Raw genomic sequence first — 25,506 nt, 5'->3', positions numbered from 1 at the left:
TAAGGTGGATGGGATTTTTGTCCGGATTAGAAATAACTTAAAATGAGCTAAATGTTTATCAAATAAAAAGTATATTTCTGCCAAATTGCTGATCAACGTTGGAAAAATCAATTAGTATATATTTTTCAACGATTTATCGTCTCCTGTTACAGATGTGTAAACATTTATTTTTGCTCATTACAACTTCGGCCATTGAATTTACACAGGGTTTAATGATTCAGACATGAAAATGTACGAGTAATTTATTGCTTTCTGAACACACAAATACTTGAGTATTTTCTTTTTAAATACTTTTTGCTTTGTATGGGATATGAAATTGATGAGCTTGTTATTTTTTCATTACCTTGAAATATTTCACGTTTTTGGTTGGCTAGCCAGGGACCTTTACTGCCTGATTAATTCGAAAGGGTAAAAAATATACATAGTCATATTATGATTTAAAACAGGTTAAAAAATATACATTGTTATATTAGATTTAAAATTTAGTTAGATATATCTAACATACATGTTTTACAGTTTGCGAAAAATAAAAAATATTTTGAAATTATATTTAAATCGAAAAATAAATGACCCAAAATCTTAAAATAAGTTTACCTACTGCTCATTGGATACATATCTATTTATGTATCATGTACCGTTATATTATATTTTACTATTCTTATGTTTAATTAAGTCTCTCTGTCTCAGACATAATATATGTCTGTACTTAATATATACCCGTGCATAACAAAAAAAGTAATCAAATATGATTTCCATGTTTGATCAGGCCTTGTAACTTAATACATAAGTTGAACTAAACAAGACAGCTCCAGGCGATTATTCTCCTCCAAACTTAGAACATTGTTTGTATCTTACAGTATTATATTGAAACTACCTACATATAAAGCAAGCAGGATATTCCTCACTACATGGTGCTTGGTTGTGAACATGAGAATATGAGATCGTTCACAATATATGCAAATATCTTCTAATCTACTTATTTTATACATGTGTTAACTGGGGAGTCTGTTGCGCCACTTATTCTTCTGAAGTAAAACATACAGGAAGTGGTCAAGGGCGGTATTTAAGGGCTGTCTTGTTCGAAAACTGGTATTTGATTTGATTAATATGCTTTCCTCCGCCGTTGGTAAGAGTCACATAATTTGTGCCAATTTACATTGGATCCCTAAGGTCAACTATTTGACTAAAGTAATTTTCAAATTACAGCTTTTTTTAATTTGTATGGTAGTACCTACACGTCGTTTATGTACCATTTTGTTTTAAAAAAATGCAAATGGACCCTTCTTGAGTGACCTTTCCGCATCATGGGTATTTTTGTTTAATGGCTGCTATAAAAAGGACATCTTTGGAGTGAAGATAAAACAGGAAAATATTTTTTTTGTCATGGAGAATCTGTAATTTAATGCTCCCTTTTAAATTGCGACCAATTACCCTAAGGGAAAAATGAAAGAAAATGTGACATGGCAGGAACCCTTTTTTTGTAAACAAATGAAACAAAACAAGATCTGCCATTTCCTAGTGTCACTCAATCATGTTCATCTGCCCAGCCATTTTCCCAAATATGTAGGGGTCGGCTTCCAGTCTAACCAGATGCAGCTGAGTACCAGTGTTTTACAAGGAGCGACTGCTTATCTGACTTCCTAAACCCAGTAACTTGGGGAAACCCAATATACCCGTCGTGTAACTCAATCTTTTACAAATAAATCTTTGAAGGTTTCAAAACTAACTAACCTTCTTAATAAACCTTGATTTAATCAAACTGTCTGGAAAAGCGCTGAAATAGTTTTCAGTCTAACTTTGAAACTATGTAAATTGACATCATTTCAGAGAATTCAGGTTAGAAGCTATGAAAGATTTATGTATTTAATTAATCGCCGCTTTTTTTGTCTTATTTTTTTAGCTGTGATAAGTGGAAGTCTTTTAAAATTAAGGCCAGGTTTTTTAATAACAAATTACATTCACAAAGTTTCTTAAAAGCTTATTATAAAAGTAATTATAGTGGCTACCTAATCTTTATCTTTGGCCTGACTGAATAAACTAGGTTTTGCTAAACACTTATACTAGTATATTCGTAGTAGATAGATAATAATCTGCCTCTAACAAACACCCTTTGTCAAACTGGGTTTTTGGCTATTCCCGTCCCGATCATACAAAATCTACAAAATAGGCCGGATCAAAATAATTTCCGTAGTTTGATGGTCAGTAAGATATACCTATGCTTACAGAATCTACCAGTGGCATTTGTATGTTAACTTCAATTACCGTCAGTACCTGTTACTAAATCACCAGTTTGTCAATTTATAATTAATTATAATCGAGGGAGAGCCCAAAATCTATTTTAATTAAAACACGAGACAGTTACAAATAATTTAACGAAATAAATTTAAATTTTAACACTAGATATAGTTAATTGAATCCTAGGTAATTAAAAAGTGTTCTATTGCTTTAGCAAATAAATATTTTGGTTGTCTATTTAGCAAATTGGGTGCCCAAATGAAGTACACAAGTTTGGTATGAACGTGTCTCGTTAGTTCTAGTTCTCTCTAATTCATTACAAATTAAAGCTAAACTAATAAACTAGTACCTAGTAGTATTGTAAATGATAAAATAAATGCCCCTTTCTATGTATCTGTCTGTTGAGTTTTCACGGTGAAATCACATTACACCTTTTGAAATTCATCAGATATTATTATACATAGCTCTTATAGTACTACATTATATTAAACTGAAGAGTTTGTTTGTTTGTTTGCTCGAACGGGCTAATCTGAAAAACGCTACAGCCGAGAAAGGCTATAGGTTAGTTTATATCCGGATGCGTGAAGTAGTTCTCCCGTGACGAGTTTGAGACCACGTGTAGAAACCAGTTTAAAAATAAATTAGATTATTCATATTTGCCTACAACAAAACAAATGAAAACGCCCACAACCAGGTGTGATAATTGCCAATAGGCCGAAATACTTTCGCCTGCGTCATCACTGTTAATGTCTAAAACAATACAGCTAATTATAATACTTTACAGTTACATGAATCACGGTATAATGTAGACTAAGCTTACCCACATAAACACACACTGCAGACTAAATAGTTGCCCAAAAGTTGACCCAAAGGTTGGCAAAAGAAAATGATTCAAGGAAATTTTGATTGTTATCAAAGTTTTCTGTCGGTCTGATATCGGCTAAATACCTGATTTTTGTAATGTGCGTGCCATTCATATTCATACTGATTTATAAGCATAAACAAATTATCGGCCGACTAAAAGTTTGCAGTGTGTGGCTAAAGGTACCTACAATTGTATTGCGCAAGAAGATTCAAGCCACTCGAAATAGACAACAATTTATCATTATTTCTGACAATTGAGACGAGATCGGAATGCCTTGGGAATCTAAACAATTTTAGATAAATTGTTTCAATATGTATCATGTATTGTGTGTTTGCCAAAATATTTGAGATAACACCTACTTAAGTCTACGTGTTGCTAATAGTTGCTATCATATTAGATCTGGGTGTGAATTTGAATATGTCTAAAATTATAATTGGATGGATGAGTTCGTTAGGTATATAAAATTCAAATCTGAATAATTGTTAATGACATTATAAAACAGTCTCCGTTCAATAAAAATATGTGTATTTTAATAAACAAATAAATACAGATTAAGGCACTTTACTGAAGTAGGTATAGGTATATATAATGAAAGATTGTTGAAAAGTTTTTCAGCAAAGAAAGGTTTGCTAAGTGAGTGCCCTTGACCAGTCCACAGATTCAGATCTTTTAGAACATCAGAGGTACTTGTCTGGCCAAACATAATGCTACTCGTATAAGTCCTTAATCAGAAATAAAAAACATCATTTACCAAGAATTATTTCTAAGAAATTGTTATGTTTTATGTGTTGTATGACAAAAAAAAGTGAGTTCAATACACTTTTTCGCTACAGGCAGACGGTAAATATTATCGTCTATAATAATTATTTGTGTTATAAAACCTTTTGCCAGATGAACGCGGTTTTCGACCCGGTATATGATTTTTTATATCAGATGTCTTGTATGAGTTGGCATATCTTAATTGATCTGGGCTGTAATTGTACCTATTGAGATAACATAAAATCGACACAAAATGTTTAAAATTTAAGCTGTATTTTCTAATATATGACTTCTTGAAGCAATATATTGAGAAATACCAATCTTAGGCTCTAAACCTACAGAAACAAATACGTCTAATACCCTATTGTGTTGAACACGAACAAAACCAGAACCTAAAACATAATTAAATTAACTAAGAATGTCTCAGAAAATGGATCTGATTTTAATAAACATTATTAATTAACATCCATCCTAAGGAAGGAAATGTAGGCTTTGTACCTATATATAAAACAGCCTGCTACTTTAATATTTATTACCCTAGTTAATCATTGTACCACGGTTCAATCCAAACCCGAATAAGGAAATGTTTTACGAGATTCGTGCAATTTACCTTATTTTGAGAGCAGTTAAAGAGAGGTCCCATTTGCTATTAGGAAACCCATCTAAAAAATGCCGCGGGCAAAGTGTTGCAGCGTTATTTAAATACCTATATTTTATTTAGAGGGAAATACAGCCAATTTAGCATTATTATGAGGTATTTGTCAAATAAGTACATTTCGCGTTAAATAACTTTGCAATTCTGAATTTAGCCATATGCGTATGTATATCAAACCTTTCTTCATATTTTTATTAATGTAAAGTCACCAGTATCCTACTTCGGACAAGCAAAGCTTCTCGACAATGTACGTACGAATAAATGCGCAAATGCGCAAGGACTCAAATTACTTTGACAGAATTGGAAACAAATTTTTCGGTAGATAGACAAACAAACAAGGACAATTTTTCATTTTTTTTTAAGAAACGAAACATAATATGTTTTATTATGTAAGCACTTACAAGTCGTATAAACAAAAGTGTGCTAAAAGAATTTAATATAAATGTAGGTAGATATGTTACTTATTCAAGTCCCACAATAGGGACTCTCAGACAGAATTTATTAAGAACATCAGAATATTTGGCTGAGAACACTAGTACCCACTCATGTACACAGTCGTAAAAGAAAATACTTATAATAATCAAAGGTTTTGTATTTTATTTCTCCGTTTCATATTTGTGTAATAGTTTTATTACGGTAATATAATTATGATACACCTACAATATTTTAATAAAAGATCATTATTTTGACGGGGAACACCAAACTGTCATAAATTAGTCATATTTTAATTCTACACCAAAAATAATCGGTCATGTGGAAGAGGCTAGAGAATATTATAAGTTTTTATGAATTCTAATTTTACTAACATTGGGATTTTTATCATAAAAACATACTTATTAAATATGATGAATCTTGTTACGTTTTCCGATATTTATTTATAGAAATTCGATTTCATTTACCTATATTAGTCTTCAAGACTTGCTTCACAAACATCTTTATTACTTTCTTAACTAGCTGGTTCCGTCGGCTTTACCCGTGTATCGAGGGAAATATCTTACGCATCTGGATAAAAGTAACCTATGTTCTTTAAGATAGGCTAGAGCGTGAAAATAGAAGCGTGAAAATGCCCAGAAAAGCGCTTTCAAGTTTCAAGTATTACAATGTATCTTTTTGGTAGGTATCTTCTGTAGTTTTGTACTAGCTTTTGCCCGCAACTTCGTTCGCGTGGAATAGTGACTACCAGCAGATTTTTGATTTGACCAATAGATGGCGCTATATGTCCGGAATAATTTTTTTATTATTTTTTTTTTGTAATAAAAACTATCCTATGTCCTTTCTCAAGTTTCAAACTATGTCTGTACCAAATTTCACACAAATCGGTTCAGTAGTTTAGGCGTGAAGAAAAGACAGACAGACAGACAGAAAGACAGACAGACAGAGTTACTTTCGCATTTATAATATTAGTTTGGATTTATGTAAATTTTGTATTTATCAATGTTTCCCACATTAAAGCCATAACAAAAAAAAAACATGATTGGAAAACGAGAGGCAAAATTAGCAAAAAAACGTCCGTACGAATCGACACGTAATTTTAGAACGTACAACATCTGTTGCCATTAAACGTCCATTACTGAACATTGGCCTTCCCTTTGAGCTACAAACGGTCTGAGAGCATTATGTACCAGCTTTTGTATGCTGCCATCGATATTGTATAGCTAATAATACAATTATTGTTTTATTGTATAGGTTGATAAAGAATGTTGATTAAGGGATTTTTATAAATAGATAATTCTCCTTTGTATACAATCGGGTATACAAGCAATGTATAATTGTGTCCGCCAGCGGTTTCAACCGCATCCTGTAGGATCTACATTACGTATCTAAAAAAAGTAACCTAATTCATTCCGGCTAACTAAAACGAAAAAAAAAATAGTAAAGTTAGATGGAATTCAAACACACTGTTCAACTTTATAATAATATGAATACAGATTTTCTTCCCAAAGCCCGTCTTTGTAAAATTATTGAAAAGAAAATTAACGATCTCCACCGAAGTATCCATACGGAAAATTACATAATTCATAGAGCGAAAATATTTACATAATTCCTTTCATAATATTCACGTAAACAGTTATCGTTACCTGTCATCGCTAGTTTCTGAACAAAATATTATTTTAAAGCGTACATTTTGTGATTTATTTTAGTTTCGCAAATGACCTTGAGACGGTAATAAATATAACAATGAGTTTTACACGAGTTTGACAGATTCACAGGTGTTTTGATGATACGGAAGTTGAGTTTCAAATGAGTGGGTAGGTACTGAGTTTCTTTTATTTTCATTTCTTGTGTTTTGCGAAGATAATTAACATTTTTCGTTAATTTGAATCATTTCGTCACAAATTATCCATTTAAATAAATCTATTCACTTGGATGAAGCATGTATTGTGTATTTTTTATTGTAATCAAATCATTTTCCTTATATGTATTTGTAAGTATCAGTGGAATTATATTCAGATGAAAATGCTACATAAAAACAGCGAATGAAAGCTTTGTCAGGTCTGGAAAACCTGCCTGCCATTGCAAAAACCTTTTTCTGTAATCTAATGCTCAATCCTTCTCTATGTGAGCGGAAGCCCGTGCCCAGCAGTGGGAAGTTAAAGAGTAAGAGATAAGTTACATCGTTGTTCGTTTACTTCTATCTTAATAAACTTGCTAGCTTAATACATAATGCCTAATGCGACTTTAGTGCATTCACCGTCATATGGAGAGCTGCGTCCCGTGAGATTTCTGAGGACATTGCAAATGTTATTATATTGCGAAATGGGAAATTCAATGCTGTTACAGTTGTGTTAATAATTGCAGTATTGTTTTGTTAAGTTGGAGTACAATAGTTTAGGTAATGTCTTCTGGTTAGTTTATTTACAATAGTATTGTCTTCTGGATAATATTGGATAAAAAGGCAAACATTAAAAGAGAAGGAATCATTATAATTATTTAATTGTTTGACTATCATCATCATCTCAGCCATAGGACGTCCACTGCTGAACATAGGCCTCCCCCTTAGATCTCTATAGATACCTGTTAGAGGCGACCTGCATCCAGCGTCTTCCGGCGACCTTTATAAGGTCGTCTGTCCAATTGTTTGAATAGTGAAAAGAATAATAAAAATGAACTAGTACCTCTATACATTGAAAAACCTACTAAACTACTTCTTAAATTAGATTACTAAAAGTATTTGTAGTCGAAGAAGATGAGTCTTTTGGTGTATATTTAAGTTTAGTACTTATGTTTTCATACAGTTTTAGTACTTGAAGAAACACGAAACTGAAACATTTCTTGATATATAAAGTACGACGTTATTATAGCAGACTTATCATTATGATCTACTTATCCCCTTAGGAACAATTTATATGCAAAATATTAGATCGTAAAGTTTTTATTGGCAAAATTGATCAATTATTTCAAGAAAATACTTACTTTTTAGCTTAAAAAGCAAAAGTAGGTGGCTTAATAATTATGTTTAAATATTGTTTGAAACAAGAAAAAAGTTTAAAACTCAAAAGGAGACCATACACGTGTCTCTAAAAAAATCTACATAAATCACCCTATGGATAAGATAAGTACCTTCGTGTTACATTTTCCTGAAAGTAAATTTACGTTTAAATCAAAGACTTACTTCTTGAACTTCTAAAAACCTTTTAAATTGGGGATTTCCTATACTTTCAACGCGTAATTGGTTCTTACGATTTTTACGTAATTTGATAGGTTTATTTTTTTCAAGCTGTTTTTCGTGATTTACACAATATTATCATTATATGTGATCAGCTGACTTCATCAGAGCTAAAACTTTCAGTCTGTTATCTATCTTATCTGTCTCTGTTCGTATCAGACAATCGTAAAAAAAAAACATAAAATGATAAAATTTTATTGAAAATTGACTTTTATCATCGATTATTATTTGAGCATTTAAGGGTACTTTAGTATTAAATATGCTTATAATGTATCTTTCTAAATATTAATAAAGTTGAGATGAGATTACGATTCCTGGAATTGACTTTATGTCAGAAATTCTAGGAATTGTTGAATTGTAAACAGAACTGACATTTATGTGTGTATGACGTCTGTAGTAGTTAAACCTTAGTTTTGTTCAACAGTCTAGTTAGTTTAGAACAAATAGTGAGTACGCCATTTCAAATGTGCTGCCCTAAATACATAGGTAACTCATAAACTATCTCTCTATGTCAGTTATACATAACCTTACCCATATATTAAAGAGATTTTGTTATGTTTGTTTGTACTCTAAAGGCTCCGAAACTATTGAAGCCATTTGAAACAGTCTTTCACCATTGGGAATCTACATTATCGCCGAGTAACATAGGCTGTATAATTTATCCGGGTACGGGTAGTAGTTCCCGCGGGATGCGAGTGAAGCCGCGAGAAAATAGCTAGTGAAGTATACAATTAATCGTTGATAGCATGACGAAGCATTATTTTTTATAATGAAATAGAATAGCAATTCTTCAGCAGATTTCTCTATTCAAACTTTTCTGAGTACAAAAACGTACTACATGAAAGCAAATGAAAAATTAACGGACTTCAGAACTCCTTTGTGTTACCTCTTTTAATTTGTACGCTTTTCATTTGAAAAGTTTTTGTTTTAAAAAGAGAATTCTAGTGTTTTTTCAATCGCATTGGTCAATATTTTTCACCTTTATCTTAGAAGTAGTTATTATATTGTGAGATTATGATCAGATTATTTAATTACATAAATTATTTAATAATTTAATATAATATAAGGAAATTAATTATATAATATAAATTAAAAAAGATAGATAGATTTTTAGTTATATATTTTCATATTGTCTTAGTATGACAATGAATTAAAGAACACCTACATTTTCACCTATATAAATATCAAACTACGAAATGTTTATTATGAAACAAAATGTCAAGGCAAAGGTTTAAATTAACAAAACATGAAACAGTACCTAAATTGTTTATTTGACAATTAAGCTATAAATACACTCTAGAGAAATTAATGTAGATAGTTTAGTTACAAATATCTCCTGTAAAAATATAACTGAAAAAAGAACAATTATTATTCCTATTCATGTACCTATGATTAAACTAACGTTTTTATTTCGCTAAGCCAACATTTAATTAATGGATCTGTCCCTAAGTCCATTGCTCTCAAGGGTTATAAGTAATCTAAAAAGTAAAGGCAAGTAAGCACTTTTTAAGGTTACCTGTGTTTTTAGGTTACCGATAACGCCGGTTTTCTAATAGTACTGTTTCCTATGCATTTTCACGTAAAGTTTTCAAAGTTAACAGTTGTTTTAAGAAAACTGTCGTTTAGGTGAGCTACCTGCGTAAATCCTTTGCAATTTTGGTCGGTTTACCTGTGTACCTGAATAATTCAAAAGGTTTCAGGTATCAGAAATACTGCTAAGTGTCGACTTGATGACTTGGTCCCCGGGACAGCATTTTTTTAGTTTTTTTTCGTTGAATTATTTATTTTAGACCTTTTTGCGTCAGGTTATTGGTAAGAATTCGAATTGTGAAGTCAGTGACTTTCTAATATTCGAGGACTAAAAGTATCTAAACTTTTCAGTCTTCATGCTACTATGTACATATGTAGTATGCAAGTAAAAAAAATTCTGTTGAATAGTGCTCTCAGGAATTTTTACTATACAATTACTAGACCCTTTCTGTCGACTGCTTCTACTTTGAATCTTATAATTATTAATTGTATAACTAATAAAATAGTAAAGAAGACAATATTCGGAATTCTTCAGTATTCGGAAGCCTTCACGATTGTCAAACACACAATGCGATTTGATAACATTCAAATTCGACACATCATATCAATAAATAATTACCAATTCTTGCGTCGGGTACCTACTCAAGCATTAAAATTTAACTAGATCATAAAGGTATCTCGGCTTTACGATCCTTATCCTTACCTTCCTAGATAGATAGGTCCCTTTATTGTCCATTCATCAATGATACCCTTTCATTGTTAGTACTCAATGACCATCTTAGACATTCAGTCAATAGAAGACCTTCTTACCGACTCCCTTCCCAGGATAGAATATTCAAGTCCTACGTATAAGTACCTATTTCCATTTCACTAAATATGAATACGGTTATTTAGAACCTAATGAAATTGGTGAGCTTATAATAAATCTCTTATGGGAAACATAATTTGAAATTGATTGGATTTTTGATGAGAAATTGACATAAATTCTGAAATGGCAATAATTTAATAAAATGGTTTCCATAAGTTTGTCTATGTAGGTATATATAATCAACGTATTAAAGCTTATGTCACCACAGGAGGTATATAAACCTATTCAGCATGCTGACTGAAATCAGTCAAAGGAGAAGGGAATGGCTCCATAGGTTCCTGGGCCCAGGTGTTAACTGAATCAAAGTAGCCTTATTTGTAAGAGGATATAATAACAAGGCTTCACTAAAAATTTGGTGAATTTTGGCTACCCAGAAACCAAGTTATCTGAATTATAGTAAAAGTTAGGTTATATTATAACATTGTATTTTTTATGTAATTTGCGAAATACTTCTGAATCACTTCGGTTGTGTAATGGTTTTATGCATGAAGCATGTGAAAGCCTAACCTGTTAGATCTTCGAGACATCACCCTACGCAGCGGCAACCGGCGCGTGCCCTGGACTTTGGCCGCGTTTCCACTGACGCGGAGCTGGGCGGAGAGGAGCGGAGAAGAGCGGTGAAAAGTGGTCAGTGTTTCCACTGAAGCGGAGCTGGGCGGAGAGGAGCGCAGCTGAGCGGAGAGGAGCGATGAAGAGCGGTGAGTGGTCAGTGAGCGGAGCAGAGCGGAGTGGAGCATGCTTTTGGAATCGCGCATTTTTACAGACACACTGCACGCGAGTCACGCACCGCCCCGCTCCGCACCGCTCCGTACCGCCCCGCTGTCCTCCGCTCTGCACCCCAATGCTCGCTGTCCTCCGCTCTGCACCGCCTCGATGTATGAATATTCGCTCAGCTCTGCTCCACCCCGCTCGTACTGTTTCCATTGAAGCGGAGCGGAGATTTCAAGCATAATCATTGGTCAATTTGTGCACCGCTAAGCTCCTCTCCGCCCAGCTCCGCGTCAGTGGAAACGCGGCCTTCGCTATAGTCGAAGACAAGTTTCTACTTGCAATTTCCTGTAACCTATAAGCAGCAGGAACCAACCTTTTAAAACTAAAAAGGAGAAGGAAGTAAAATAAAACACCAATATACTTAATAATTAAACATGTATTATCATTCATCTTCAATTATTATTAGAATGTCATCTAAAAATTGTGCAGGGGGTACGATATTTTCTTGGAATCTTGCCCAACTGAGATACCATATAATGCACATTACATGGGCACAGCAGCCTACAGTTCTTCTACCTACAATACAATTACAATAATATGATAATATTGAATCTCGTCCTCTTCGACAGCTATCAACTAAAATATAAACAAAATATGTTTTGCGACTTATATGGCGGGATTGTATTCGGCCTCGCAATAACCAAGAAGTATTTGAAGCTGACAGCTGTCGAAGAAGGCTGCTGCTTACCTCCCTGCACACTTCTATTATAAACCCATCATTTCCCCGCAAATGTTCACCAAAATAGGACCGTGCCTGCTTTAATTGATATGTACCTAAGCATACAAGAATTAATTCATCATATGACAACTGGGGAAAATCATTTAAATTATCATTATGAATAGTTATTGTTTCAAAATCAGCCCTACGTCTATTATATTGGTTGTTAACAATAAAATCACCTAATATGTTATGTCTATTCATATTTAAATTAATCTGATTAATGATAGCCCCACAGTCTATTCTATCGGTTATGGGAGGGTGAAACCTATTTATGAGAGCAGCAGCCACCTTAAAATCTCTTATTAAACTTCTTGAGGCTGTATTAAAATAACATTGCCTGAATAATTTGAAATCTCTTTTAAACCTACCGTTCACAATCTCAACGACCCAACGGCAAATGGTGACTGCCCTCGATTTGTTTGCGTCAAGTGTTGACAGCTGTGTTTCACCCTGCGCCAAAGTAGCAGGCACGTATGTCCTATATCCACATTGGTTTAACAAAGGTAATGAATCTCGGAAACCCCTATCCAGTATAAATACATCACCATTTTGGAAAAAATCCTGGAGTGGGTTTCCACTTAAAAATTCATGTCTCATTATATCTGAGTCTGACGTGGTAGCTGGATAGGGGCCCAAAACATCAATGATGTAACCATCTGTGCACACCATTAAAAAAGGTTTGGTTAAGTTCCTATATTTATGCAAACTGTATGTTTTTTTTTGATATAAATAATTAGAGCTTTTTCAATATAACAGTAAGTTCCATCAAATATAGCGATGGGCCTAGAATCTCCTTCAAATAAAGCACTAGGAATGGCTAAGTTCCTTTCTTTTATTTGTTCTCTAGTGATGTGTTCTAAACCTAAGTGCCGAGGCACAAAATGTTCAGTTAATATGTCACGGGCTTGACACAGCCACTTGGCTAAAGTTTTCTTAGATGTTTTAAATAATGTTGCTAATCTTTCATTTGAGTCCCCACTTCTTAATTTGATAAGATAGGCTGCTAAAACTGAAGAACTATTACGAATTTCTATCAATTGTGGAACCTCATCAAATAATTGACGGAACTGAACTTTAGTAAACCCGATCCAGGTATGCACAACATGGTCGTCCATATTATCAATATTTTCAAAATTCAAAACCTTTCTTTTGGGGTTTCTTTTAGTGTAAACATATCTTGGATATGTCTTGCAGTAAATGTTTGTAAATAATTACTCCTTAAACTATCAAGGAAGTCCCATGCCTCAATTACTAAATGTATATCACAAAGTCGATTATTTTGTGGTACATAATATTTATGCTCATTAAGCAACATTTTTCTCGTTGCTAGAGGAACTCTATATCGTTCAGTTCTCTGGCAACCTTCTATGAAGCACCGTCGCTCTGTTTCAACTGCCCGCATATAATCTGGCAATACAATTGTTGGTTCAGGGTGCTGTTGTACTGGTTCCACAATTGGGGCACTTGGTGAATGTAGTTCCACTGAGGGTTCATGCACATCATCATTACCTTGGTTTTGTTCTGGTTGAATGGAAACATTCTCAGGTTCGTGTAGAATGTTGTCATGATTTTCATCCAATTGTCCAACAGAAACACCAACTGATGATTGGGCTGGCGGTGGGTTACTTTGTGAGGAAGTCGAAGGACCTGTACTCATATGAACAGCAGCTCTGTCTGCTAATATCCAACAGGAATGGCATATACGACTTGCCTCGTCCACCTTCAAAAAAATAAAAATTCACTATTATACTATAATACAGTAGTCCAGATAGTAATAAAAAAAAATAACCCTAACCTAACCTGTGTCGGGTGCCCTTGTCTTTCAGTTAAGTGTTTTATTTTTATGATTTAGTGCTAGTTTTAAATCATGTTAGCTTTACAAATAAATGTTTTATTATTTTAACTAGCTGAACCTCACGGTTTCACTAGCATCTTTGTTTACTGCTCCGCTGCTATTGGATGTAGCGTAATGTTATGTAACCATTCTCAATAAATAGGCTATCTAACAGACAAGATTTTTAAAGTCGGACTAGTAGATTCTGAGATTAGTGCGTTGAACGCACCAAACAAACTCTTTCACTTTATAATATTAGTATAGATATAGTTTAAATAATTTAAAATATAATACTAAACTATCTTACCGTTTGTGGTAGAATCCACTCTCTAATCACATTATATATCGCAGATTCACGAGCAGAATCATTACGAAGAAGGTGGTTGAACCGCCGGGCTAAGAGTGAACGACCACAGCGGAGACATACGCTTGAATGGCCAACTTGGGTTGGTGCATCAATCGCACGTCTTCCAAGAACCACATCTTGGGCCAAGTCCCAACATGCTTGGCATACAACGTTCTCACTGGTTACCTGAAATAACATAACCATTTAAATCTTGTTCAACCCCTAGTGCATGTTCAATAATGTCGATGTCACAACCGAGACCGAAATTGATTTATCGGGACTCGAGGGTGACCTTCACTTTTTTTATAAGAGAAATGATCAAACTCCACATTCCACAGATTAAAATATATGTCTATTTAAAGGCACACAGCGGGCGCGGCGCGGCGGGACGGGACGGCGACGCGACGCTGAGCAGTTGTAATGTACTAGATACTATGGACGACTTCACACAGAGCGATAGTTACCGTCGCGACGAGCGGGACGGCTCTGTGTGAAGTCGTAGTCGTCTAGATACTATGGACGACTTCACACAGAGCCGCCCCGCTCGACGCGACGGTAACTGTCGCTCTAGTACATTACAACTGCTCAGCGTCGCGTCGCCGTCCCGTCCCGCCGCGCCACGCCCGCTGTGTGAATAGACCATTACAACTGCTCAGCGTCGCGTCGCCGTCCCGTCCCGCCGCGCCGCGCCCGCTGTGTGCAGAGACCTTAAGCTAACTAATTGACTATTGATCTAATATAATACTGTCCAATAAACCGATAGATATGAAGTTAAAATGGCTTGCTAAAAGCACGATTTGAATATGTAAAAAATGGGTAAAAACTTACAGGCTGAGATGCACGCCACTGACGAATAACTGTTAAAATCGCCTCATCCTCCAAGACTTTTCTTCCAATAGAATTACTGCGACCAAGCGCAATCGTACAATTCATACAGCGATCCATGTCGTCGATATCCAATCGATAGGCGTAACAGTTGTCCAAAATCGAGAGCCAGGTAATTCAGAGTAGCAAGATCCGTCGAAAAGCCAAGGTCGTGGGTTTAAATAGTAAAACCAGGAAAATATGTGCGCACTCAGAATGAAAGAAAACAAACGAGTGCATCTGTCAGTCAGTGACAGACGCATGCCACCAACAAGTGTTGCCGGAATAAAAATACAGTAGATTACTAGTAATTCAGGCATTTCAGGCATTATTTAATCGATTATTTAGTCTTATTATCTTAATTTAAGTTTTCTCTCTTCCTGGGTAGAATCCTGGTACCATATTTTGTGATTTTATTTAAAAAAATGTAACGGTTTTTTTAATACATATTTCAGGTAGTTAACTGCTGGGCCCAGAAGTCCCCTTCTCCTTTTGGTATACCTAGAGTAAGCGGTTTATAAATTACTATTAAGCATAAAATCTGTTCAAAAGATCAGCCCCAGAATACGACTGCGGGATTGTTTACCGCGGCCCTTGTTTATTAAGGGCTAGAGAAGGAACATGGTGGGTGTTAGTCAGTAAGAGTATGACACTCCATCACGCTACATACACAGCGCGATGGTCATTTGATAATTTCCCATCATAAAAAAAAGTAACACGAATCTTAGTTGTGGTAGTCACAATCAGAGAACCAGCAAACAATCCAAGTTTGAACGCATCCCAGCATTAGAGGTCATAGTAAAGTACAGAATATCGTTACGCAAATAAGATAACCGACATTTGCATAACGGTTCTGTCCCCCATCATACTATTTGACCTACATTTCAATGTCCAAAGCTCATTTGCTTTAGAGGTCAAAGATCCATTTTGTCACTAAATCCCCTATTCGTCTTCTTATTAATCTTTGGATCCTTGATTTACTACTCTCTAAGGACGTAAAGGGTCGTTCCGTGTGACGAACACTGGTAAAAATTACTATTCCCAGGATGCTAATCATGATTTTGTTATTTAGTTCCCTGAATAAGTTTTGTTTCCTTGAAATATTTACGTAAGAAATAATAATGTTTTGTTGTGATTTACAGACGAAATCTTTACAAAGCAAAAAGCTACAAATAGGGCATCAAGCAGCTACTAAGCTGTGGTGACCAGAATTATAATTAAAATTGTTAAAATACTTCAAATTTAAATTTAAAGAATTTGAATAATAAGTATACCTACAGTTTTTTTCGACTTTTATATAATGTCCAGGACACGACTTGTGTGTGGAATGTCTAAATCCATGATTTAGTTTTTCTATATCAATTCAAGAGAGCTTTTCAGGTCGGTACAGCATTTTTCTTACACTAAGCACTTACCGTAAACAATTCTCCAAAGGATATGACTTTCGTGGCATCCTTCAACTCTGGAGGTAGAAGACTTTTGCAGGGCGTCTTGCCATACTCATTGATGATCTCACATAGTTCTTTCATTTCTGTGCACACTCTCGCTTGGGCTTCGGCTCCTCGGAACTCCGTCATGGAACCAGGAATAGGTCTACAAGAAAAAGGAATTTATTATTTTTATTTAAATTCTTTATGAGAAGTATTTAACAGGGAACAGGTATAGTGCAATTGTTTTTACTTATTAATTGTTTAATTGGATAATAGATATTCTCTTATAATATCAGGATCATCATCATCAAATGAATGAAACGAAGATCAGGAATCGACTTCAGTTCGGGTTAAAGAAAAACACTTGTACTATTATATATTCATTAACATTTGTCCGTCGACTTAAGTTCCTGTGTTTCATGCGGAATTTAAGTTTTTATAGTCAGAAACTGAAAGATTAAAAGAAGGTATATAAAGTTATTGATTTTATATTTCATAACACCGTGAAAATTTAAAATTCACAAATGGTGCAAAAAGGTGACAAAAATTCACTTGTTTTCGCAAATGGAATTTCCCGAATTCTCATCACGTCTTAACCGTCAAGTGATTGGCCTAATTTCAGTGGCAATTATACATGTTTACCTTTCCTAATCTGACCTCTAAGTTGAACAAGATTAGTCCCCAGATAATTAGGTTTTTATTGAACCCCATTACGGGGAAATATTTCCGTTTTCCTTGAATGTGAAGATAATGAAATGCCAGTCACGGCGGTACTCTGGTCGGTGAAATATCCGATACTCTTTAACAAGACCTTTTGCGGTTGTAACTATTCTAATTTACTTGGAGCTTAATGACTGCACATAATTTTGATATTACACCGTCAAAGTGTTTTCTGGTTGATTATAGTATCATATTTAAGAAAGATGCATGATTCCTGTGGTTTCGTACGTGTCAGTAAAAAGCACAAGCTTTCCACTGTAATGAGTTACATAACCCTCAAAATAATTACACAAACCACAATAAATCTTCCTGAAATTAGCAAATTCAAACAGTCGAAAAAAATCTTTTCATATTCATAATAAGTGTGTGGAAGCTATTCATTCATTCGAAACCACGACATTACAAAAAATAGCATTGTGTTTCTGCTCTAATTCGCCTTTCAATTCAATTATCGAATTTTGAATTGTAAACATATCTTCAATTCCATCACTTTTGAATACTGATAGGCACAACCTCTTTTATTAATTGACAATAATAAAAGAAGATTTTATTTTATACCAAAAATAAAAGCGGGCATTGTCATATATACACATTATAAAGGACTACACTAGGAGTAGGTTCTATATAATAAATACATTTAAACTGTGCACTTATGAAGCAGTCTAATAAATGGTGAGGACAGAAGATTTTTTTTCAAAGTTCTACACATCAAATGTACCACAAAACTAATTACTTTTTCATAATAAGTCATTAGGTTATAATTTGAAAAGGTCTATTAATACTCACTTGCCGTATTCATCCTTAGAGAATGTGGGTTTGTGGTTTTTGTCGAAGTGTCCACTGAAAGCCGTGACCTTCTGTAGATCGCTGTGAGCCTGTGCCTTTGTGTCGAATGCTGAGATCAAATCTGTGAGGGACGAGCTCTGTAAAGAGAATTTACATATTAGTGAGATAAGGGTTTCTTATCTGTATTGGGCGGGTTGTAGGTTTGAGATCTAATTGAGTAAAGAGTTGCTCAAAACTGTTTGGAGATCTCTGACTATGAATTTTACTGACTCTCGACTGCTATAGCTGTAGGTCATCATCATCCTCCGAGCCTTTTCCCAATCATGTTGGGGTCGGCTTCCAGTCTAACCGGATTCAGCTGAGTACCAGTGCTTTACAAGGAGCGACTGCCTATCTGACCTCCTCAACCCAGTTACCCGGACAACCCGATACCCCTTGGATGACCCCAAATGACGATGATAGATAAATACAAGATGACGGTGGAATCGATACATGCCGATAGCCTAAATTTTTTTGCACACAAATTTTATTTGCATTATTATATACGTATTATATTGTACAAGGATCGCAATGATTATTTTGTAGGTCTGTTTAATGGTATTATTTATCGACTCTTCACCATTTTATTAGATACTGATATTTTGATGATAAGTATTTCAATGTTGTTGTTTTGATAGTTTTGTATGGTAATAAGCACATCACTAAAACGAGGAAGGTTGTTTGTAATTACGAATAAATTATATTACGAGTAAAACGTATTCGCGTGGTAACAGCTTGTCACATAAGATAAAACCACATTTCCTTACATTGTCACGACATAATTAACGTGTAAATAATAAGTTTCCGTATTTCCAGATTCAAGTACAGATATATGAGTTTGTCAATTTCCCAAGAAAATGTTTGACACTTAATGACTTTTCAGACGTTAGCTTCGCGACTTGTTAAATTAGTTTCATAAGTTTAAAGGTATATTTAGACGTTGGTTGAGTCCATGTCAATGACCTTATACGAGAAACATCTTGCAAGATGAGCTCATGGCTAAGGTAAAACCGCGCGGGCGATCGAACATAAAGTTAAGCAACGCTTGACGCGGTCAGTCCGTGGATGGGTTGACATGACGAGTTCTTCCGTGTTTCGGAAGGCAAGATAAACTGGTGGGTCTTTTGAACATCTTTGAGAACTTACAGAATGGTGGCTCTGGGTGAAAGTCGAATATATTATGAACTAGTATACATATACCCTTAAGTCTATACAGACAATGCCGCTAGCAAAAGGCTACTTGGTTTCTCGTCCATAATATCAAAGGCCTTTGAGGATTGGTAATACGTCTGACTGTGGTTTTGAGTGTACGAATATCTTATATGAGCTATGACTATGAGCCACATTCAAATGTGATTCAATTGTGGATAAAGACTGGTTTAATATAATATCAAGTGAGATCCAGAATAGCTAAATGTTAAAGTGTTTCAAAAGTCTAATCTTTCTTTTAAAATATTTTGAGATAAACTTTTTTTCTTTAGAGTGTAATGCATGACCTTTTTAAATGAGTTCATAAAACGGAGGTTCTCGGTTTGATCTTTATGTCGGTCCTTGATTATCTCACGTTTGGCCGAACCAATTTTGATGCGGTTTTCAGCGTAGGCAGTATGAAGTATTATAGAAATCGGGTTTCTTTTTTTGGAAAAACTCTTAATGGACTGCCTAATATCGTACGTATAATGCCTAAAATCGGCCGTTGCTAATATTCAAAGATGTAATTAATAAATACGACTTGGCATCAGACATGATTTAAAAATAGACATCGTGAACTTTGTTTGTTCGACAGATGAACACTGTCACATAAAAATAAATTATGAGTAGCATGGTACTAATTATAATTACTTCTGGTAAATAATAGATGATGTTAATAATTTCCATTAAATAGATGCAGTTGAGAGACTTTCTAATCCGTTTGCGAACAAGAAAACAAGATCGAAACCCATATGCACAGGGTTACACCTTACGTGTTAATTTCAGAAAATCAAAATCTGTTCATAAATAAATTAATCAAAGAGTAGGACAAGAGGAGACTGCTGACATTAGGAGATATGGGTCTAGGCTTAATGCAAAATACTAGTTCTAGCCCGACACATCTGCGTCCAGATTACTCCAAAAGGCTTCTAAACCTACACCAATTGATGATATATTTTTACTAATAGTCTGTCGTCATAGGAACATCATTTCATGCCGTTATTGGCTGTCGTTACGGGCAGTTAGAAGCCATCAAGTCTGACAACCAGCTTTACCAATAGCTATTGGGTTGCCCGAGTAACTGAGTTGAAGAGGTCAGATAGGCAGTGGCTCCTTGTAAAACACTAGTACTCAGCTGCATTCGGTTAGACTGGAAGCTGACCCTAACATAGTTGGGAAAAGGCTAGGCAGATGATGATGTTCTGCTGTCCCCGTGTTTCTGGATAACCGTGGTGCCACATAAACTAATTTCACTGTTAAAAGGTAACTACTCTGTCGACATTTGACTACGTACTGCCCATTTGATGAAATTTGGGACAGAGGTTAATCGCGGCCCAAATATGTCAAAGGTTGGTTATTACCCCATAATAAGTAACCTTTCTCATCCAGTCCTTTGTAACCTTTGTATCAAATTACGTAGTTACTTTTACTCGTTTAGGTTAACGTCAGATAGTTAATTTATGTACTTAAAGTGTAAAATGACAAGTAAATGTGCGATTTTAAAGACCTAAAAAACACGTTAAAATTGAATAAGTATTTTACCTTAAATAAGTCTTATTGTCTATTTATAGGCAGCAGACACAAAGACTGCTGTGTATTTTTGATCGTTTACTGTGTATTATTTTTGTATTTTCATTGTATTTTTTACCGACTTCAAATAAAAGTGGTTCTCAATTCGACCAATGTAAGTAGGTACATTATACGTTCATAATACCACAAGCTTTAATATTATTGTGAGCAATAAAATAACACATGTACTTAGATGAAAATGCTTCGTTCTAATGCATTGGTTTTTCCGCCCAGATGAAATTACAAAAACATCCGGGTGTCTTAGTCATAAATATTGATCAATGGCTTTGCATGATCTACGAGTAAATAAAACTCTTTTCCTGAAAAACAAATGAAAGACGTTTGAGTATTTTGATTCCGTGTTCCAAGAAAAAGTTTGAATAGGTAATTTTAAATCATCATCTGTCGAATGTTTTTACATAATGTAGGTCCTCCTTAGTGTTTTATTTTTAATTTTTCAAAGTAATGTTTGACCGTTTATCCCTGATACAATTGAAAATAAATAAAATGCATATCACTGAAAAGACCATCTTTCTTTAGGTTCTTTTCATATCGAATTTCAAACACCGCTAAATCATGCAGCCGATTTTCAAAAAAACGTTAATATCGTCCCAAGGATTTACTAAAAGCGACAGGATCATGATAATGTTCTCCAATCCATCACGATGACTATCTCAAAAAGTAAGATTTAAAGAAAATAAAATTACATTTAAGTATATGTTTTTTATTAGCATGATTGAAGGATCGATTAGAAACGATCCGAGATTCTTAACTAAGTATCTTTTCAGTATGATTAGTCTTGATTTAGCCGGTTAAACTGTCGGCAAAAAGTTGGTTCGATAATCAGCTGACAGTTTATTTAAAGGTGCAGCGAGTAAAAGTTTTTGATTGGATAGATACTTAGTATAAGTTGTCATGTGCGGATCACCATTTATCTCAACTGATTTATGAACCCTATAAATCTATCGGACGACAAAAAGTTGAGTGTCTCCCCGCACAATGCAAACTTCTATTGTTGCATTAGAATTTTGTTAAAATCCGCCTAGCTATACACTTACCTACTTATTTTATATTTAAAAGAAAGCCTATTTTACTGTCCATTATTTTTGTGTTGTTGGTAACGGTCAAAAATAACGAAGTAAAAAGTTTGCAGAATGCTTTTCGAGAACAACTTACTTTTTCTTAGTAATGGTATTTTTCTGTTTACTTCGAAACTTTTAAAGTAAATATGCCTACGATAACTGATAAGACATCCTCAAGCTTTGTTTACATATTCTGAATGACTGAAAATACAAAAAATATTTTCAGATGTTTGAGCATTACAATGAAGTATTAACACTAAGTACTTAGTTACCTACTAATAGTGTTGAATACAGTTAGTCTGAGTTACTAGTTTTTTAATGAAAAACAGTATGCAATTACACAGTCGCTTGATGTCACAGAGTGAATAAAATAGCAATGATAGAACGACAAATGGTATGGTCACAAAATTCAAAACTAAAGTCAACAATTACAATTTAGTTATTTTAAAATATAAAATATTCTCTATTAGTCAGTATTTTCTGCCGATAGTCAGAAAGTGTGGAGACAGAAGAATCTCGAAATAAGAGGCTCTCATTAGGCAGCTGAGTCAGAGGTTTGTAGATTGTACAGACAGACAACATCACATACCAGGCATTATTGTAAATATTGATACAGTTACTCGTGATACAACCCAAGCTTAAAAATTAAATACTTACAGGTAGGAAAAAAATTACGGAGGTCAAAAAATATATAAAAGATTCCAACGAATTCAGAAACTCTTCTTTTTTGGGTAGTCAAAAAATAAGTGACTCGCAAAAAATATACGTAATCCATCATCCGTTGTGCAGAATTTTCAAATCATTCTAGTTTTTTAACTGACTTTGTTGATAAACATTAATATCACCGTATTTTCCTATCCAGTGAATAAATCAAATTTCAAAAAAATAAGCTATCGGTCAGCATTTCGTAATTAACTTTAGTGCAAAAACTACTACTTTAGTAAATTATGTTTTATAAAAAAATATTTTTCTTAAAACAAAAGAAATTGCCAAAACGAAAGTAATAATGAAGTTTTCATCGTCCACGGCTCATTAACCTTATTTGCGAAGTTATTACAACCTTTGTAATAAGCTCTTTGTCATTTTATTTTAAATTATTTTCCCATATAAGTTATGATACAGTAATTATCAGTACATGTTTCTTATTCATCATCATCGGCTTCCATTCTTACCAGTACGGGTATATTCACGTAAAGCTACCTCTATATAGGTAAATAGACTTTTTAGCTTCTGATACCAGTAATTTATTTTAAAGATGTTCAAATAATAACTGCGAAGTCTAAAAGTTACACAAAAAATGGTTGTTTTAAGTTACCAGAATAAGTATTTAAAATATAGCCGTTTTCCCGCGGGGTCTAATGCGTCCCGTGATAACTACTGCCTGTACCGATATAAAATCCATCAGTGAAACAATTTTTCAAATCGTTCAGCAGTTTCGGAGCCTTTTAGGTACAAACAGTGTTTTCTCTTTATTGTAGTAGTATAGATAAACAGTTTAGTTAGTTTTAATACTTTTTTAGTAAAGTGATCAATTTTTGAAAACACTCTTGCTGAGATTATGTATGCCTAAAACCAATTACATTTACACGAAAATAGGTACCAAGTAGACAGGAGATAATTCTATCATAGATACTGACTCTTAATAAAGGTTACCTAGTGATGTAAATATAAAGAGATTAAGGTATAAGTAAAATCCTCTTTTTATCGAAAGTATATCTCTAAAGATTATTCCAAGAAAAGCTTTCAAGTTTATTCTTTAGCAAAAAGGCCAGATTTGTTGTTAAAATACAGAGATTTGAGTGTTAATTTTGTTTTTGTTTAATTAAAAGTTATTTAGAAACAAGTTTGACGGTTTGATTTATAGGTAGGCAGAGTCACTGTATAATAAAATTGTAATAGTAAATAAAATTGTTTAACGAAAAATATAGTTTCTAAATTTTTTTTAGGTGTGTCCCATATTTCTGCTAGTGTCCCATGGTTGTCTCCATAGGTTAAAAAGGTTCCATTTTCTAAAGCTGCCAATTTGCCAAACGCAGTATGAAGAAAAATATAATATTAATTATTCTTGTTGGCAATTTTTTTTCCTATACATTTTTTTCCCCGTCTTAATTATACCTAACTGAAATCATGGAATAAAACTGGTTCATGTAATTACAAACTAAATCTCTTACAAAATATTCCATGAAATATACCTAAAATTAATGAATGTTGGAACTCAAACTCTATGTAATTCTACTGTTGATATTAATTATGAAATTCCTGGAAAAGATTTACGTTTTCCATGTTTCTGAAAGGATTAAATTTTAGGTGTTGTTTTATAACATTTTTGGTGTCAGCCCGACATCATCCGGTTTATGTTTACCAAAAAACCCAGTTATATAGGAACATGTAAATTAACATAATAATAAAGTACCTAAGCTGTTTTTTTAAGAAACAACAAGCTAAAATGAAGTTTCAAGTTCTTTTTTCTGTCTGAATTATTTAACGTCTAGATATTGTAGTAGGTTTAAAGACAAAAGAAAAACAAACATATCAAGAAAGTATACAAATGTTGCAGACCTAAATGACTAAATATTCGAAGAGATCGCAAAGAATCCCTCATTACTTTGTTAAAAAATATCTCTCAAACATATATCATTCGTTAACATCCAAACTTTTAACTATTTTGAGAACGAAACTACTTTTAGCGTATATTACGCTGATGTTTAAACGCCAGCTGTTTCTTAAACATTGTTTAAACTATGTTTATTGCCAAAGCTAAGATGTTGTTTTTGTGGATTGTTGAGCTTTCGCTAAACACTGTTTTGTCTAACTATTCAACGTTTCTATGAAATACCAAGGATTTTCTACAATAAAATTTATCTACAAAATTGTATCCCACGGCACCACTCGTGTTCCCTGAAAACTTCTTCTTGTGCCTGGATAAAATATAGCCTATAAATACTCTATCTAGTAAATATAGCTTATGTATATCACTCAAGTATAGCTTTTGAACAGTGCAAGTAATTTTCAAATCGGGTTAGTGCCTTTAGGGTACAAAAAACATTTTGGGTCCCTTTATTATGATAGACAAAAACTAGACCAAAGTTTCAGACGTGTAATTGTAAGCCTCAACAACGCAAAATCAAATAAAGGAAACATATTTTTTATGTTTTTCTCTTTTAAGATTATCCCTTGTTAGTTCCATATTATCCAAACTTTAGATCCGAATAAAAATATAAATAAATATTTGGTTCGAAGCTCATATGTACGTTAGTTTTCTAAGAGACCTTGGCACATTTTTGTGTAATGCTATAAATTCACAAACTATTATAAATGGGGTGTCACGATATTTATTTGATAATTTAGACTAATATAAATAATATTTCAAAACACTTATTTCGTTAGTAACAACTGTTTATGGATAATTAATTTTATATTTATAGGGTATCTTTGGTAAAGAAACGAAATTGAAAATTATGTAAGTTTGAGTAGGTAACAAATTAATGCTAACATTAAATTAAATACCTATACCTATTTAATTTAATAATTTGAGTAAGTGCTTCAATTACAACATCTATTACAAAATAATAAA

General features: G+C 33.8%; 2 protein-coding genes across 2 annotated transcripts in view; both read right to left on the bottom strand.

The window, feature by feature from the left end:
* The window catches only part of LOC110384256 (actin-binding Rho-activating protein), a 47,443-nt gene that overhangs the window by 12,078 nt on the left and 9,859 nt on the right, over nt 1–25,506 (bottom strand). Inside the window, exons 2-3 of the mRNA XM_021345455.3 lie at nt 18,052–18,188; nt 16,531–16,708 (exon numbers count right to left, since the gene is read on the bottom strand). Of these exons, the coding sequence (XP_021201130.1) occupies nt 16,531–16,708; nt 18,052–18,188 (315 nt within the window). The remainder of the gene's footprint in view (nt 1–16,530; nt 16,709–18,051; nt 18,189–25,506) is intronic.
* On the bottom strand, nt 11,709–15,634 carry LOC126055097 (uncharacterized). The gene is made up of 3 exons (XM_049842798.2): nt 15,080–15,634; nt 14,213–14,437; nt 11,709–13,791 (listed from the first exon to the last, which is right to left on the bottom strand). The coding sequence occupies exons 1-3, from the start codon at nt 15,194–15,196 to the stop codon at nt 13,207–13,209; spliced, it is 927 nt and encodes a 308-aa protein (XP_049698755.2). The 5' UTR covers nt 15,197–15,634; the 3' UTR covers nt 11,709–13,206.

Source organism: Helicoverpa armigera, chromosome 17 (assembly GCF_030705265.1).
Source record: "Helicoverpa armigera isolate CAAS_96S chromosome 17, ASM3070526v1, whole genome shotgun sequence".
NCBI classification, from domain to species: domain Eukaryota; kingdom Metazoa; phylum Arthropoda; class Insecta; order Lepidoptera; family Noctuidae; genus Helicoverpa; species Helicoverpa armigera.
Note: the sequence above shows the minus strand (reverse complement) of the source record. Positions and strands in the feature narration are given on the sequence as shown.

Coding starts and splice junctions, on each gene's coding strand:
- LOC126055097 (XM_049842798.2), bottom strand. CDS start 15,196: ATGGATCGCTGTATGAATTGTACGATTGCGCTTGGTCGCAGTAATTCT. Junction 14,438..15,079: donor AGTGGCGTGCATCTCAGCCT/GTAAGTTTTTAC, acceptor ATGTTATTTCAG/GTAACCAGTGAGAACGTTGT. Junction 13,792..14,212: donor AGTGGATTCTACCACAAACG/GTAAGATAGTTT, acceptor ATTTTTTTGAAG/GTGGACGAGGCAAGTCGTAT.